Raw genomic sequence first — 16,437 nt, 5'->3', positions numbered from 1 at the left:
ACACTCCTTATTTGGGTATATCCCTACATGGTAGTAAACACTCCTTATTTGGGTATATCCCTACATGGTAGTATACACTCCTTATTTGGGTATGGTTGCTTAGGTTAAAGCTCCATGATTTGGGTGTATATTCGACAAAGCTTCCTAAGTAAACACTCCCTATTTGGGTGTTTCCCGACATGGTTCTGTTTGTCAGAACTCAAGTCAGCTATCTGCTATCCCGACAGGTTGCGTCAAAACTGGAACAGCAAGTTCAACAAGTAAACGAACTCTCCTTCACAACATCCTTGCTACCTGACACTAAGCTATTGCGCCTCTAAAGCTAATTTATTTCAGGTCGCAGCTTTGGCGAGGCCCGTACCTAGGTCTAGCCCTGATATGGCTAGAAGCAGTAGGCAAACACATCCAAGATTATCTACCTCAATTCCTGCGCAATGACAAGTGGAAGACGGTTGAGGTACCAAGGGCTACGCGGACATTTCCAGAGGCCAGGCCGCCAGGTTTTTTGTCTGTTTCTCCAATGGAGAAAGCTGCAAGTCGAATATCTATCACCCAATCCGAGAGGTCAGCATTCCGCGCTCCGCAACAAAAGCCGCGAGAAGCGCAGCTTAGATTGCAGGTAAAAGGAATGCTTTTTGAGTTTATGGGTAGAGGACTGAAGTTATTTGCGCCCGCCAAGGTAAAACCCTCCTATTCAAGAGGCAACGTCCACCCCTTACATACCCCAGGGCAAGGGTCCACCCCTCACACCCCAGGGGTTAGGTCCACCCCTCGCATACCCCAGGGCCAGGGTCCAACCCCACATATCCCAGGGGCAAGGTCCAACCTCACATATCCCAGGGGCAGGGTCCAACCCCACATTTCCTAGGGGCAGGGTCCACCCCTCACATATCCCAGGGGCAGGGTCCACCCCTCACATATCCCAGGGGCAGGGTCCACCCCTCACATATCCCAGGGGCAGGGTCCACCCCTCACATATCCCAGGGGCCGGGTCCACCCCTCACGTATCCCAGGGGCAGGGTCCACCCCTCACGTATCCCAGGGGCAGGGTCCACCCCTCACATATCCCAGGGGCAGGGTCCACCCCTCACATATCCCAGGGGCAGGGTCCAATCTCACATATCCCAGGGGCAGAGTCCACCCCTCACATATCCCAGGGGCAGGGTCCAACCCCACATATTCCAGGGGCAGGGTCCACCCCTCACATATCCCAGGGGCAGGGTCCAACCTCACATATCCCAGGGGCAGGGTCCAACCTCACATATCCCAGGGGCAGGGTCCACCCCTCATATATTCCAGGGGCAGGGTCCACCCCTCACATATTCCAGGGGCAGGGTCCACCCCTCACATATCCCAGGGACAGGGTCCAACCCCAGATATCCCAGGGGCGGGGTCCACACCTCACTTATACCAGGGACAGGGTCCAACCCCACATATCCCAGGGGCGGTGTCCACCCCTCACATATCCCATGGTCCACCCCTCACATATCCCAGGGGCAGGGTCCACCCCTTACATATACCAGGGGCAGAGTCCACCCCTCACATATACCAGGGGCAGAGTCCAACCCTCACATATCCCAGGGGCAGAGTCCACCCCTCACATATCCCAGGAAGAGGGTCCTCCTTTTTGTTTATCCCTAATATATGCCAAAAATGGTCAATCCGTCCTGGTGTTATAGCTCATCTAGATGCCTCATTACTGCTACGCATCAGTCTACGGAACAGATGCTCATTTGCATAAGCCACTGTCCGGCGTCCTCGATTCCATGCGACGCTATTTTAAGTCATCGTTTCACACCGATGAGATAACTTATCAAGCTTTCTACCTAGCTCAATGATAATAAACCCAAGTATGTACTTGAGCACAAACTTAGAAACATTTCAAAATTCAACGTGAGCAACTTTTCTAGCCGAATTCTTTTAAAAAGTTTTTCAGGAAACGCACTAAAAATATTGATATGGTGAAAAAGAGCTTCTGATGAGAAATGCGACCGAACAGTGCATTTGGGGGTTTGAGTTAAAAGGCTGTTTTACTCAAAGTTTCTAAGCTGATCGCCAAACTTCGTAAATCATTCACATTAGCATGATCATTTCTTAGAAATCTTGAAGATCGGACGTATTTGGTTCTTTCCTTCACTAAAATTTATCGCACTATTGTTCACAACTACACACAACAATTTCAATGGCGCATTACGCCTTTCTGGTCGTTTAAAGCTTCTATTTAAAATTATAAAATTAATTGTCATTGATGACCTCTTAGTTGGTTCACGGGGGGTTTACCTTTGATCTAGCATACGGTTGATGTAACAAAGGCTATCTGATTTCCAACCATAGCTAAAAATGGGTCTTCTAACGTTTTTTTCACTAACCTTTTTGGAGCACTGCAACATGCACTGCGTGGTTTAAATTAGTTTTGAAACAGAGGACTCTCTCGATTTTAACCGCTTTAACCTGACAAATTAGGGACTATGGGTCACATGACAGTTTGATGACTCTAGTCATAGAGAACCTATTTTGCAAGTATTTTTTTTGGTTAATATCAATCATTGGTCATATGTTTACATTTTGACTCGATTGAATCGCTTTGCTTAAAAGCTAGTAAAACAACTTTCATAAATGAAACAGCCTACACTATCATATAAATGGCATTTTCCTTCTTCAGGCGGAGTACCAAAAGTAATGTTTCTAGCTTCAAAGAGGCTTTAGAGGTATCTTTCGCTGATTTTCTACCCTCTTTCTTGGTGTCTTACCCCCATGATAATACGAAGAGGAAATTTACAATAAAAATCATGCTCGACTCATTAGCATAAAATCTCTAGGACGTGAATAAAATTATATTTTGAGCGTTTTATTCGTTTTCATTGTCTAAATTGTACCTCATCCTAAAGAGTAATGTTCACGCATAATAACAAAATTTTATTTAGTTCAAATAAACAAACTTTGGGGGGAAAAAAGGAAAGTTTTTTTTAACACAGTTGCCATGCTGGAATGCACGGTTACTTGTTCATTTCATTCTTTTGCTATTTACGCACGCTTCTACGGCTAGAAAAAGGATTTAGCGAGACTGATTGAATGACACACTTTTTAATTTACCCTCCTATTTTTTAACGCGTTAGGATCCGGAGCCCATCTTTCACACACCGAGAGTTTTTTAGTTGGAGATTCATATATTGTATATGATTTTCATAAAACGAGTCTATGACAAGGTGTACCAAAAATGTTTTTAGAAGCAAACATAATTATTTGCTGTTGTTGCATGTCTTTGCTATTAAAGGACTTATTGCTCTTAATAAATGGTGCTACGGAAATCAGACCTTCCAGACAAATTCCTGAAGGAATTCTTATCAAACGTCCAATACAAACTTTAGAGCGATTTCCACGCCTTTTCGAGATATTTAGAATATAATTAGATGCGTGCTTTGCGGTTTGGAGACGGTAAAACCATGCAAGGTCGAAATCGTTTAATATATTTAAAACCAGGTGGAAATATGTGCTCGGAGTTCACTCAGATTAAGTAAAATAACAGTTTTAGCTATGCTGTGAGTCTCGGCTTTTAACTTTGCTTATGACTGGATGTACCAAAAATGTGAAATTTAGTGAGTTAGAACTTTTCTCATGTGATTCATTCTCTTCAAAATATCGCCAAAATCGAATTATTTTAAGACTTCTTAGGAAGTTGATTTTCTAACATAAGATAAGTTGACCTTTATACTTTATTGTCATGATATTTTTTGTTTAAAAAGTATAACAGGCGAGCATACTATCTAATATTATAAATGTAATAAAACTTCGCAAAACACCGCCTTCGTCAAAGCGAGGGCTGTTGTCATGACAAATGACAGAAAATGGCGTCGCATGGTATCGAGGACGCCGGACAGTGGCTTATGCAAATGAGCATCTGGGGCCGGTTCCTGAAAGGCCGATTAACTTAACCCTCGATCAGCGCCTAATCCCGGGTTAAAATTCGCTAATCGTAGGTTAGCTAACCGACGGATAACTCACCGTTCCCGAAAGCCAAGTAATCCCCCGAATTACTAACCCTGGATTAAACGAGTGAAAAACTGGTTTGAGGAGTAAAATTCACACAGGGTACCCAGTATATCAACAGAAAGCAACTTAAATTTACCTTTGGTGATTTTATTTTCGCAGAAAAGCCCCAAAACACCTCTACATCACCTGTAATTACCTACATTTCATGGCCAAAAAAGTGTCATTTGCATGATTCGAGTTGGTGCGTGACACTAGCGAGACAGATTCATTTCAAGTATAAATTTCATGTAACTTTCTGTCTGTCCCAGCACAATATTCAAGTCAGCATCGCAACGAAGGTCACATAATAAAGCGAAATGTTAGGATATTTGATCCCTACATTGTTTTGTGTAACGTCTTTTTTGTCGACAACTTTATTTTATGAAGCTTACAAAGTTTGGGAGGCCTGTGTTTCGCCAACTAAACAGTGGGTTAGCGAGTTAACCCACCTCGCGAGCAGGGTTAGATTTTACCTCCAAACTGACCCAGAGTTAGCGCTAACCAGCGTTTCGGGAACGAAACTAATCTGGGGGTAAAAATTTAATCGTGGGTTAGGGTTAATTTAACCCTGGGTTAGCGCAAATCGGCTTTTCAGGAACCGACCCCTGTTCCGTAGACTGCATTGAGACTCGCTTTTTTACACAGAGAAGTCGACCTGCCCCAGTCCCTAGCATGATGCAACGATACAGGATGACTACATCTTATCCTGATGTCTCTGCCTCTCTACCAGAGAAACGCAGTATCGAGGCCCAGGGCCCCCTCTCACATAAGTTTGGCTCAGACACAAATCTCGTTCACTACGGGAAAGATCATACTAAGATGACCAACCAAGAATTCAAAGAACAGTGCGAATTTCACCCTAAAGCTCTACAAGCTCAACACGGACATGCTACCGATAAAGGGCAAGAAAGGGAGGGGCAATTTGCTTCCGAAGAAAAGACTCAGCGTATTGAAGATATTGATTCGAGCACATTACTCGAATACTCCTCACAGCTTAGTGAACGAGTCACTTCGCATGAAGACTCTCAACGTAGAACTAGTGAGCGAGTCACACCCTACGCGAATCGTGATTCGAGTAGCCCGGACTCCACTCATTCGTCTGACTCGCTTGAGTTCGTTAAGGACAAATGGACCAAAGAAAGGAATCAATCGGCGACCAGATCGAGAAGCGATTCACCGAGCGTTCCTGACGAGGGCCAGAAACACCCTGGAGATTCTTCTGCTATTCTCCGACCAGTGGCAAACCGAGTGCGCCCACGACTGTCAGATCCCAGCACCGTAGGTCGGACAAACACATCTAGCTCCACATTGCGGTCATCGGATATACGTGGATTATGCATACGGCGATCAAAGCTGATCGACACAGACGCATCGACTGAGTACAGTAGTTGTCGGACCACAAGCGTCGCAGGCTCCTTTGCCACCGCGCGGGAGGACATTAGTGACGACTCCTGCTCGACTCAAAGCTCTGGCTCAGAGGCTGGGTACGAGACTTCAATCAGCTCTAACGGGAGCGATACTCCGCCGTCAGTGAGCGCGCGCGCGTGCGACGTGGCATCACAAGACCAGCAAAGACGCAAAGTTCCTCTGACCAGCTCTGTCGTAGATGTGCTTTGTTGCGTACACAGGGTAACCGCGTTTACATGTCATCTAAGCAAAGTTCTTTGTCCATCGACGATGGGCGCGGAAGAAGACACGTTATACATCTGGGATACGGTAAAGGAGATGAAAACGAGACTCTGCCGGAAGCTCTTGCAGGTAAGACTACAAACCATCCACGTGCGTATGTTACGTATGTTATATCTGAAGTTTATACACATATTAAAAAGTCAATGAACTTTCAGCATTTTTGGTACGTAAACACAGAAAAAATGGGCAAATTGTATATATACCCTAACCCTAACCCTAATCATTGTTATAATATTAAAGCCATTAAAGAGTTTCGACCCTCCTGTATCAGAAAAACAAACCGCCCCTTAATGTTATCCACGAACCACTTGGGCCACCACGAGTTTTCTATAGTTTATTCAAGTCATCTCTTGCCTTACACCCATTAGTGAGTAAATAGGAAATTCCACAACTTCTTGACATAAATGTCATTAGCTTTTTAACATTAATTGCAGGCATTGATAATGCCATAAATACAAATGGTTTACATTTTTTTTTTTGTATTTTGAAAACAGGGACTCAATCAGCTTTCATTTTGTTATCCTTTGGCTTTTCATTATTTAAAGTAATAACAAAATAACCGTACAAAAGCATTGCTTATCTTTAAACTATTAAATTCAGTTGTTAAAAATGTCGATACGCGGATGCAAATGAATATTTTCTACCTGCTTCTTTAGCTGTTTGGATGACAAAATGGCGACTGACAGAGCCCCTTTAAGCAAACTCGCGACGTGACACTTCTAAGCTAAAGTTTTTCTCTATATTACACTCTTCTATACTGCATACTCTATTCTATGTTCATACTGCAGTGCAACTGAACATCACGCTTTGTGGCGCAACTAGTTACGGTTTTACTTTGATTAAAAACAATGCGTATATAGAAAATGTAAAAAAAAAAACATTCCTGTAGAAATGTTTGCGTAAATTGTACGGATGTATTTGGAAGGTTTGACTAAAATGATACAAATTGATATTATATTTATTGAACTTAGTGTTCTTGTTGTAGTTATCGTTACGATCGCTGCCATCAAGCTCCACTCAATCTTTACTGTCAAATCGTCAATACGTTTTTATCTAGTACCGTGGACCGGTGTTGACACTAAATGTTCACACGTAATCTTCTCTCTCCTCGTCGTATTTCCTGTCGTGCCTGTCGTTCTGATCGCGCCTGTCGTAATGATCGCGCCTGTCGGCCCTGCCGTGATGACCGCTCCTGTCGTAATGGTCGCCCCTGCCTTGCCTGTTGTAATGATCACGTCTGTCTTGCCTGTCATAATAATCGCTCCTGTCGTGTCTGCTATAATGATCACTGCTGTATCCGTTGTAGCGATCGTTTCTGTCGTCGTAAGGGTCGTAAGAGTAGCGCGATCTGTCATCCCGTCGCGGTGTAGTTGACTCCACGTGCATGACACGCGCACGCGTTGGTGCGACTGCCGTGACAGGTTTGCCCCGCGTGTCTCTCTCGCGGATCTCTTCCTTCGGTGGGGCGCTGTGCAGGTCTAGGGAGCGTGAACGTGGTTGAGCCGCACGCTTCTCCTGATGACTGAAATCGAACGAGCGCACGCGGTACATCGACTCACTCGCTTCCCATGAATCATTGAGCAACTTTTCGTCGCGCAGCCTATTGTCTGCATTACGCGATCCATCTTTGTTGTCGCGCGATTGTCTGACATTGTCTACGTCACGCAATGTATTCTTGTCAGGGTAACGCCATCCATTCTTGTCTGTATCACCCACGCTATTAAGTGACCTTAAGTAAGGAGAATGGGGTGAATCTTCAGGCTTACCAAAATACTTGACATAGGAATCTCTCAGCTCGTCTTCCGGTGCGCGTGTCTGGATCTCCAGAGGGTCAATCGTTTGTATGTTCATTGCCTTGCCCGCTGGCGGTGGCTGAGAGGTCGGCATCCCGATTGACATCAAGTAAGTGTCTGGAAGAGCCCCCCAGCCATTTCCATCCACTGTGTGTCTGCGCATGTCTTGTGGCGGGTTCCCTGTGTGTCCACGCATGTTTCTTTGTGTGTCTAGAAAACTATCCGTGGTACTGGAGTGTTGTCTGTGTGTGATTTGTATTGAGTGAGGTCTTGGTCGAGGCTCCCTTCGGATTATGTTATCTTCGTTGCGTCCTTGGCTCATCTCGAACGGCTTTGGAAGGTAACGAGGGTCATGCACGTCCTCGTACGGGTCGCGTGACAAGTCGCTATTGTGTGACATCCTTGGGGGGATCTCTTCATAGTGATGTTGCCCTGCGTCACGCTCGTCATATAGGATGTCGCGGTGCGTACCGTTGCATTTCATAAGCTCCTCTCGCACCTTCGCCTCCTTGTTGCTGATTGGCTGATAAATGCCCTTGCGGATGTCGCGGTTCACTGACTCTCTCTGGAGCTTGATCTCCTCCGACTTTGCGCGAATCTCGCGATGAAGTGCGTCAAACTCGTGCTGCTCTACACGCGCGGGGATTTCGCGTGGCACATACCTCCCATACATGTCACGTCTTTCTGCTTGTTGATAAACTGGGCCATATTCGCCATGGTCGTCACCTGCCTCGTTTCTACTGTACGGGTCATTCCGTAAGGGAGGTCGGTCGTACAAGTCACCCCCTAGAGTAGGTCTGCTTAAGAGATCATCCCGTAAGGGAGTTCGGTCAAACGGATCATTGTGTAAGGGAGGTCTGCTTAAGGGATCATCCCGTAAGGAAGGTCTGCTGTAGGGATCATCCCGTAAGGGAGGTCGGCCGTACTGGTCATTCTGTAAGGGATCTCGGTTGTATGGTTTATCCCGTAAGGGAAGTCTGCTGTGGGGATCATCCCGTAAAGGAGGTCTGCTTAAGGGATCATCCCGTAAGGGAGGTCGGCCGAACGGGTCATCCCGTAAGGGAGGTCGGTTGTACGGGTCATCCCGTAAGGGAGGTTGGTCGTCGAGTAAGGGAGGTCTGCTGTAGAAATCATCCCGTAAGGGAGGTCTGCTGTAGGGATCATCCCGTAAGGGAGGTCTGCTGTGGGGGTCATCCCGTAAAGGTGGTCGGTGGTACGGGTCATCCCGTAAGGGGGGTCGGTCGTACAGGTCGTCCCGTGCTGAAGGTTTGTTGTACGGGTCGTCCCGTAAGGGAGGTCTGCTGTAGGGATCATCCCGTAAGGGAGGTCTGCTGTGGGGATCATCCCGTAAGGGAGGTCTGCTGTGGGGATCATCCCGTAAAGGTGGTCGGTGGTACGGGTCATCTCGTAAGGGAGGTCGGTCGTACAGGTCGTCCCGTGCAGAAGGTTTGTTGTACGGGTCGTCCCGTCCGGGCTGTTTGTTGTACGGGTCGTCCCGTCCGGGCTGTTTGATGTACGGGTCGTCCCGTCCGGGCTGTTTGATGTATGGGTCGTCCCGTCCGGGCTGTTTGATGTACGGGTCGTCCCGTCCGGGCTGTTTGTTGTACGGGTCGTCCCGTCCGGGCTGTTTGATGTATGGGTCGTCCCGTGCCTGAAGTCTGTTGTAAAGATCGTCCCGAGCTTGAATGCTGTATTGGTCACTCCAGTGCGGAGGTATGTCACGCGCCTTGTCACGTGTCGAATGTCCCCGCGGGCCCTCCCAAGGCGGCATGCTATCTCGCGGCTCGTGTCGTGGTGGGTCTCTTGCTAGATGTATGTCACGTGTGCCGCCATAAAGTCTCTCTCGCATGTCATCTTGAGGGTATGGGTCCCTTTTCATGCTATAGCGCCTGTCCCAAAGGTCGTACACTCGATCAACTGACCTCGCGCGGTTTCTAAGACGAACATCACCAAGAGAACGGCTTCTTCTTCCACCTTCAGATCTAGCTCTTGTGACACGTGGTCTATCCACCGAACGTGCGCGCAAGCTTCGCTGACGCAATCGGTTATCTCGGCTAAATTCTTGTGTGCTTCTACCCTCCCGGCGGTCGTCAAGGAATGCGTCACGCCTGTCATCACGTGGTGGGTCACGCCTACCTTCACGTGGTGCGTCACGTCTCTCATCACGTGGTATGTCACGCCTTTCATCACGTGGTATGTCACGCCTTTCATCACGTGATGCTTCACGCCTCTTATCACGTGACATGTCACGCCTTTCATCGCGTAATGTGTCACGCCTTTCACGTGGTACATCAGGCTTGTTATCGCGTGATGCGTCACGCCTGTTGTCACGCGAAACCTCGCGCCTGTTATCACGTGGAGCCTCACGTCTGTTGTCACGCGATAAATCATCTCTTCTTTCAGGTGGACCGCTGTTTCGCATACTTCTAGTACGCGCGTTCTGAGATCTCCCGCGAGCGTCAAGCTCTTGGTCACGCGTGTCTCGACTCGCAGATCGTCTTGATCCGCCGCGCGAGTCTTGTGTAGAGCGCGTCTCTTGTGCCCTCGATACTCGCGTGTCACGTGTGTCTGGTGGCCTGGTGGATACACGAGTGTCGCGCTTGTCTGGTAACTGAGCCCCTTGCGTATCGCGCTTGTCTGGTGGTCGAGATCCTCGCGCGTCGCGCGTGTCTGTTGGTCGAGATCCTCGGGGGTCGCGCGTGTCTGGTGGTTGAGATACTCGTGTGTCACGCTTGTCTGGTGGTCGAGTTCCTCGAGCGTTGTAAGGAGGTCCGCCGTTGGTGCGTGACTCTGGTGGCTTTTCCTGCAGTTTGGACATTATCCGCATGTGCTCGCTGCGTGAGCTTCTTCTCGATAGATTTTGCTCTGTGTTGACCATGATTTCTTGAAGTCGGACGAATTTTCCGGTCGAGATCGCTTTCGGATAGAGCAAAGCAGCGCACGGTATCCTTAGAGCGACACAAAATAAACAACAATCATGAATAATATTAAAACCAAAAATAACATTAGCAGAATTATCACATTTAATTCCATGCTGTGTCTTACGTGACCGTCAAGCACTGTTCTGCCTTGTTTTTCTGTCACGCATATATATCGCTCGCTGCACTGACATGCAGTGTGACTTCGTCACTAATTATTTGGTGCCCATTGGAGCGTGTTTCAGTTGGTTTGGGGTTAGAATTCATTTAAGGCTTTACATAAAGCAGGGAGCTTCCATTCTGTGCTACCAGCAATCTGTTTGAGTTTGCTGAATTAAATACAAGTCAATCGCTATGTGTGACTTGTTAGCAGGTTCAATAGCACTTTCTATTGTTTATGTCTTGCTCTCTATTTCTTTCTATTTTGCATGCTTTTGTTTCGGAATCATAAGTACTTGTTACATATAATTGTCGATATATCGTGTCAATTCGATTGGATATTACTTAATAAAAAGTATCAAGTCGTTTTCTAATTCTGACAGGCCTCAATCTCGAAGTAGATACTTTAAAATGTTGCATGTCGTCGTTAACGCCATCGAGGTTTACGAATTGTTTTGCTATATATTTCTCACTGTTTGTTTTCAACGGATTTTTGCTAACTATATAGCGCTTTTGTGCAATTTTATTGCCAATTCGACTTTATTTATATAAGGGTTTGCTTAGTGTCAGAAATGTTTACAGTTCTGTGAGGTCCTACTCACCTTGAGAAGCAAACTAAGGCCCTAGCGATGTCTACGAGCGAATGAACGCGGCGCTAATGAGCTTAAAAAATTCAAATTGTCAGCGTTCGTTCCACTTCACTACAACTCAGCATGGTCACGAAATACTACGCACAAGAAAAACCAAGCAAAACACAGAAGTCTAATTTCCGCACACTTCTTTCTCCCCTCATTTCACAATATAGTTAATGATTACCTTTTTGTTTGTATTCCGTTGAACTCTTTGCTGAACTCGTGCCAAGTCGCTTGCTTGTCTGTAACTGTTCCGTCAGGCTCTAATGAGCGACTACTGCATACTATTTCGATTGACTGTCACGAGTTCTAAATATTGTACTTGATGTTGTATACGAAGAGTGATCGATTGCCTCTTCTCACTCGTTGGGTCACGCTATGGCTGGGATTCTTCACTTGTTATGGCCCTTTACGATCGCAAATGACGGTTGAATGTTCGGCCCCAGCACGCTCGCGTCGCCGCGTTTTGTTTACCTCGTAGAGTTATGTAAGTTATTTGTGCTGGCTTTCCGCTCCGATAGATAGCACTGTTAACGTCTCTTCACTCGATACCGTTGGTTTAGTGATGGCCTATTATTTAACAGTCAGATATACTAAGGAACACTACAAACAACTTACGATTAGCTTTCGTGTTAGTATTAGCACCTTTGATCCTCATATATTTCTGCAAGGTGACAATTGGCTTGCTCATTGGGTTGACCTTTTCTTGTCGTACGTTTTCGTATACTTTTGGTACTTTTTAAAGAGTTCCAATTAAATGAATCAATCGCTGATTTGTCAAATGATCGATTGAATAATAAGCCTGTCAAGAGGGAGTTATAACCAGTTAAAGGTAGTGTCGATTTACATCCGGGGCTTAGAGGGGCACTAGCGCTGGCTCTCGAAATACGACAAAGTGTAACAAAAACAACGCTCCTTATTGCAACCAATGTCTACTATACAGACAGAAACTAATCGCACAAGATACATATTATGTACGTATAATCTAGTTTCCTACACTATTTTAGCTTCCCAGTCTTACCGAAACATAAAAGTACAATTTTCAATCCTATTGGGCACTATATACAGTATATATTGCTTAACACTATACCGTATTAATTTATATTTATCTGCAAAATGGAGTATTTTCCACGTATTTTGGCTTTCCAAACTTTCTCTGTAATTAATTCCTAACTGTGCTTCTGTGAAAGCTGGAAATAGCTCAAACCCCATGACTGCCATAAAGAATTGACCCCATGTCCGGCTCCAACTGAGGATTAAAGATTTGACCCGGGGAATGGGGGGGGGGGGGTACCGTTTGGTCTTACAACAAATGTGTTTATTTCTTAAAGTGAAAACATGTACTTCGTTTGTTACATGGATATAATAGAAGCTGCTCTGGTGTGAAATGTACAGGTGTGACAGTGTGCAAGATTTAATAAAAGTGCAATATCTTCTTAAAGATTCAGCGTTCTTCCGTTGTCCCGATTTGATTGTATAAGGACGGCAAAAATATATCTTCAAGAAATAATACGGCAATCAACTGTAAGCAATTACTATAAACACAATTTTAACGTTATAACCACAATGCGTTGTCACGCCTTTCATCACGTGACCGGTAATGCCGTTCATCATGGGGAACGTCACGTCTTTCATCACGTGACCTGTCACGCCTTTTATCGCCTGGAAAATTATGCCAGTCATGGTGTGGAATATCTCGTCGGAGATCTCTTGAACCGTCACGTCCTGCATCATAATTGCTGTCACGCCAGTTATCACGTGAGCTGTTACTTTCGTCACGTGGACCGTCACGCATTTCAACACGTGGCCACTCACGCCTCTCATCTCGTTCGCCGTCACGCTTAACCCCATGAGTGCTGTCACGCCAGTTATCACGTGAGCTGTAACTTCTCTCATCACGTGGGCCGTCACGCCACTGTTCGCGGTGTCCGTCACGCCTCTCCTCTCGTGTTCTATCTCGTGATCTGTCACGCTGCTCATCTCGTGGCCAGTCACGCCTCTCGTCAAGAGATCCTTCACGTCTTCCCTCACGTGAGCTGTCACGCCGCTCATCACGTAGCCCGTCACGCCTCTCATCACGTTGTCCGTCACGTCTTCCATCACGCGAGCTCTCACGCCTTTCAACACGTGTTTCGTCACGCCTTCTATCACGTGAGCCGTCTAGCTTTTCATCAGGTGACCTGTGACGTCTTCCATCACGTGGTCCGTCAGGCCTCCCATCACGTGGCTTACCAACCGTGACGTCACGCATGCCGTGATACTTTTCATAGTCACGTGGACCGTCACGCCTTCCACCACGTGAGCCGTCAAGCTTTTCTTCAAATGGTCTGTCACGCCTTCCATCACGTGAGCTGTCACGTCTTTCATCACGGGGCTTGTCAGCCGTGAAGTCACGCAGGCCTTTCTGCTTTTCGTCATCACGTGGACCGTCACGCCCGCCGTCACGCGGATCTGGTGTTTTCCCGCCATAGTGAGTCGTGTTCATGTCGTTGTTGCGTGGTTCTCGTGGCTTCTCCATCAGACATGGCTCGTCGCCCTCAAGGTTGACCGCGGTCATCTTCGTGTACAGTAGAGCAGCACACGTGTGATCCTTCAGGGGGTCGTCCGAGCGGCACAAGAAATAAAGAGCAATCATAATTGCGATTAAAACCGCAACACAAACCAGAAGAACGATCACAGCGTCTTCCATTTTTGACACAAGTTATTTATTTCACGCAATAATATGCCTGGCTTGTCTGTCACGCGATAGCTCTCTTGCTCCTCTGTCACGCGATAGCTCCCTTGCTTGTCTGTCACGCGATAGCTCCCTTGCTTGTCTGTCACGCGATAGCTCCCTTGCTTGTCTGTCACGCGATAGCTCCCTTGCTTGTCTGTCACGCGATAGCTCCCTTGCTTGTCTGTCACGCGATAGCTCCCTTGCTCGTCTGTCACGCGATAGCTCCCTTGCTCGTCTGTCACGCGATAGCTCCCTTGCTCCTCTGTCACGGGATAGCTCCCTTGCTCCTGTCACGCGATAGCTCCCTTGCTTGTCTGTCACGCGATAGCTCCCTTGCTTGTCTGTCACGCGATAGCTCCCTTGCTTGTCTGTCACGCGATAGCTCCCTTGCTTGTCTGTCACGCGATAGCTCCCTTGCTTGTCTGTCACGCGATAGCTCCCTTGCTTGTCTGTCACGCGATAGCTCCCTTGCTTGTCTGTCACGCGATAGCTCCCTTGCTTGTCTGTCACGCGATAGCTCCCTTGCTTGTTTGTCACGTGATAGCTCCCTTGCTAGGCTATGTAGTTTTTTTATCATAAATTTAACGTCTTACTTTAAGAAGCATCCATACATTTTGTGGTTTCTGCAATCTGTCGAAATAAGCAAAACTCAGATGTAACGTTACCGGTTCACATATATTTTCTTTTTGCTTTAGAAATGCTATGCTGTTTTTCTTTATCGTTTGTACTCGCTTGCCGTGGTTGACACAACTTATGTAGCCTATTTCTGAACGAGAATGTGGCTAGATGGTTCACGCTACACTCACTCTGTTGTGGCGCGTGCTCATTAGAATCTCGTGTATAGTTGTGTCAAGTAACATCGCGGGTACGCAGAATTCGTAGTTTCGTGCCGGACCAGCCCTTCTTAGGGGTAGCGATACGTAAATCCAAGACTTGCCGAGTCGCCAAGACCCGTGTTTCAGAATCCGAGCCCGAGACTTTGTCAAATTTCTGAATTCGAGCCTGCGCTTTTCCGGTCTATTAACAACCGAGCCCGAGTTTTTTTTCGAGCATGTTTTCGGATAACTTGCTCGAGGTATGTCATAAACATAAGTAGAGTTACAATACATGCTTGCTTAGTATGGTAACAACATAAGACAGTTCGCGTTTAACAAAAATTCGGGACTCTGAGATCGCGTTTAAAAATCCGAGACCGAGCCGTGGTAAAAAAAGCGAGGCCCCGAGACCCCTAAAATTGCAAAAAAACGGGACTCCGAGACGCCGAGATTCCGAAACTTTGCGAATTTTTTACCAGGTACCCATCGCTACCCCTCTTCTTGAAATAGCTCGTGATTCAATCGCACTTTTTGGGCGGAATCATTGTTTGACTATTCCTAATCAAGCTAAGGTGTTTGAATTCGAGCTAGCTGGCACGAAAATGTGAATTCGGCATTTGCATTTCCGCACTTCTACTCACCTTAGAAAGAGGCCCAGAGCTTAGTAATCTCTGAGAGCGAACGAACGCCGAGCTAATGAGCCTCGAAAATTCAAATTGTCAGCGTTCGTTCCACTTCACTACACGATCACTGCACGATCTACACCATAACACCGAGCAAGAGACACACAAGTCTTCGTATTCTATCTTTTCTTGTTATCTCTTTCTCTCTCGTTATCTCTTTTCTCTATCTCTTGTATCTTCCATTGTCAAGCTTGAGGATCCAGAGGTCTTTGCATGGGCTTCCAAAAGGATCACATCTTTTCGGCGTTATTTTTTTTATGCGACCGAAGAAAGAAAGCTCTAGATCTTTCAACATGTTAATTTAGTTGCGGATTTAGGGCGTGGTTTTATATCAAATCACAAGTGCAAACTTCGTCTTGTTGAAACCTTTTTACTTTGAATACAAATCGCTTGTGCCCTTTTTTTTTACACTCGAAACTTTATATATACTCCACGTGATATTTGACTTGACTTCTGGCTTCTTACTAAGCAGTCAGCTGGTTTACAGTTAAAACACGAATGATAATGATGATAACATGTCAGCTGCAAAACACTTACTAGATTTTCGTATTCAATTAAGACTTTTGAAGATTTGATCGATGATTTCGTTATACTTTATTCAGTATTCTTGTTCGAGATTTCTACAACCTGGGAGTTTGTATTGAAAAACATGCAAGGATATAATAGGTAAAGCAGTAAACATAAGTACAATAAGGGCTGCCAACCGAGTATCAGTAATATGAAATGCATTATTGCCTATCAGTGTGACGGCGCGCTCATGCTGAGAGATGATATAGGCTGGACATGGGGCCAGCATACCTGACATACCTTCACCCCAGGAGTCGTGACGGGGCCGTTCTGCTATATGAGCAAGAGGTCTACGCTCAGTCATAGTAACAATATTACATTCTCAAAATCTTACCTAAAGTATCAGTAAGGGTCCGTTTACCCTACCCATGATGCATTTACCTTGGTGGAGACTCATTTTACGTCAGCAATGTCATGACAATTGTCTACTCAATTA

The 16,437-nt window shown here is 46.2% G+C and overlaps 2 protein-coding genes across 5 annotated transcripts in view; one reads left to right on the top strand and one right to left on the bottom strand.

Annotated features, from left to right (window-relative positions):
• LOC116616912 overlaps nt 1-16,437 on the top strand; it is a gene marked incomplete in the record, with an annotated part of 52,640 nt that overhangs the window by 8,740 nt on the left and 27,463 nt on the right. Inside the window, 2 exon segments of the mRNA XM_048729222.1 lie at nt 337-619; nt 4,675-5,787. Of these exon segments, the coding sequence (XP_048585179.1) occupies nt 337-619; nt 4,675-5,787 (1,396 nt within the window).
• Nucleotides 6,039-15,865, bottom strand: LOC116602015 (zinc finger CCCH domain-containing protein 13). Of its 4 annotated transcripts, none has more exons than XM_032363031.2 (4): nt 15,393-15,865; nt 11,405-14,566; nt 11,191-11,251; nt 6,039-10,459 (listed from the first exon to the last, which is right to left on the bottom strand). In XM_032363031.2, the coding sequence occupies exon 4, from the start codon at nt 10,387-10,389 to the stop codon at nt 6,805-6,807; it is 3,585 nt and encodes a 1,194-aa protein (XP_032218922.2). In that variant the 5' UTR covers nt 10,390-10,459; nt 11,191-11,251; nt 11,405-14,566; nt 15,393-15,865; the 3' UTR covers nt 6,039-6,804. The 4 variants fall into 4 exon arrangements, with proteins under 4 accessions (XP_032218922.2, XP_048585181.1, XP_048585182.1 ...); XM_048729224.1 differs by lacking the exon at nt 11,191-11,251 and having other exon boundaries at nt 6,039-8,816; nt 8,877-10,459; XM_048729225.1 differs by lacking the exon at nt 11,191-11,251 and having other exon boundaries at nt 6,039-8,992; nt 9,143-10,459.

The sequence above is a fragment of the Nematostella vectensis genome, chromosome 6 (assembly GCF_932526225.1).
Source record: "Nematostella vectensis chromosome 6, jaNemVect1.1, whole genome shotgun sequence".
Lineage (NCBI taxonomy): Eukaryota > Metazoa > Cnidaria > Anthozoa > Actiniaria > Edwardsiidae > Nematostella > Nematostella vectensis.
Note: the sequence above shows the minus strand (reverse complement) of the source record. Positions and strands in the feature narration are given on the sequence as shown.

Excerpts from the sequence above, each read along its gene's own strand:
- LOC116602015 (XM_032363031.2), bottom strand. The coding sequence starts at position 10,389 with ATGGTCAACACAGAGCAAAATCTATCGAGAAGAAGCTCACGCAGCGAG.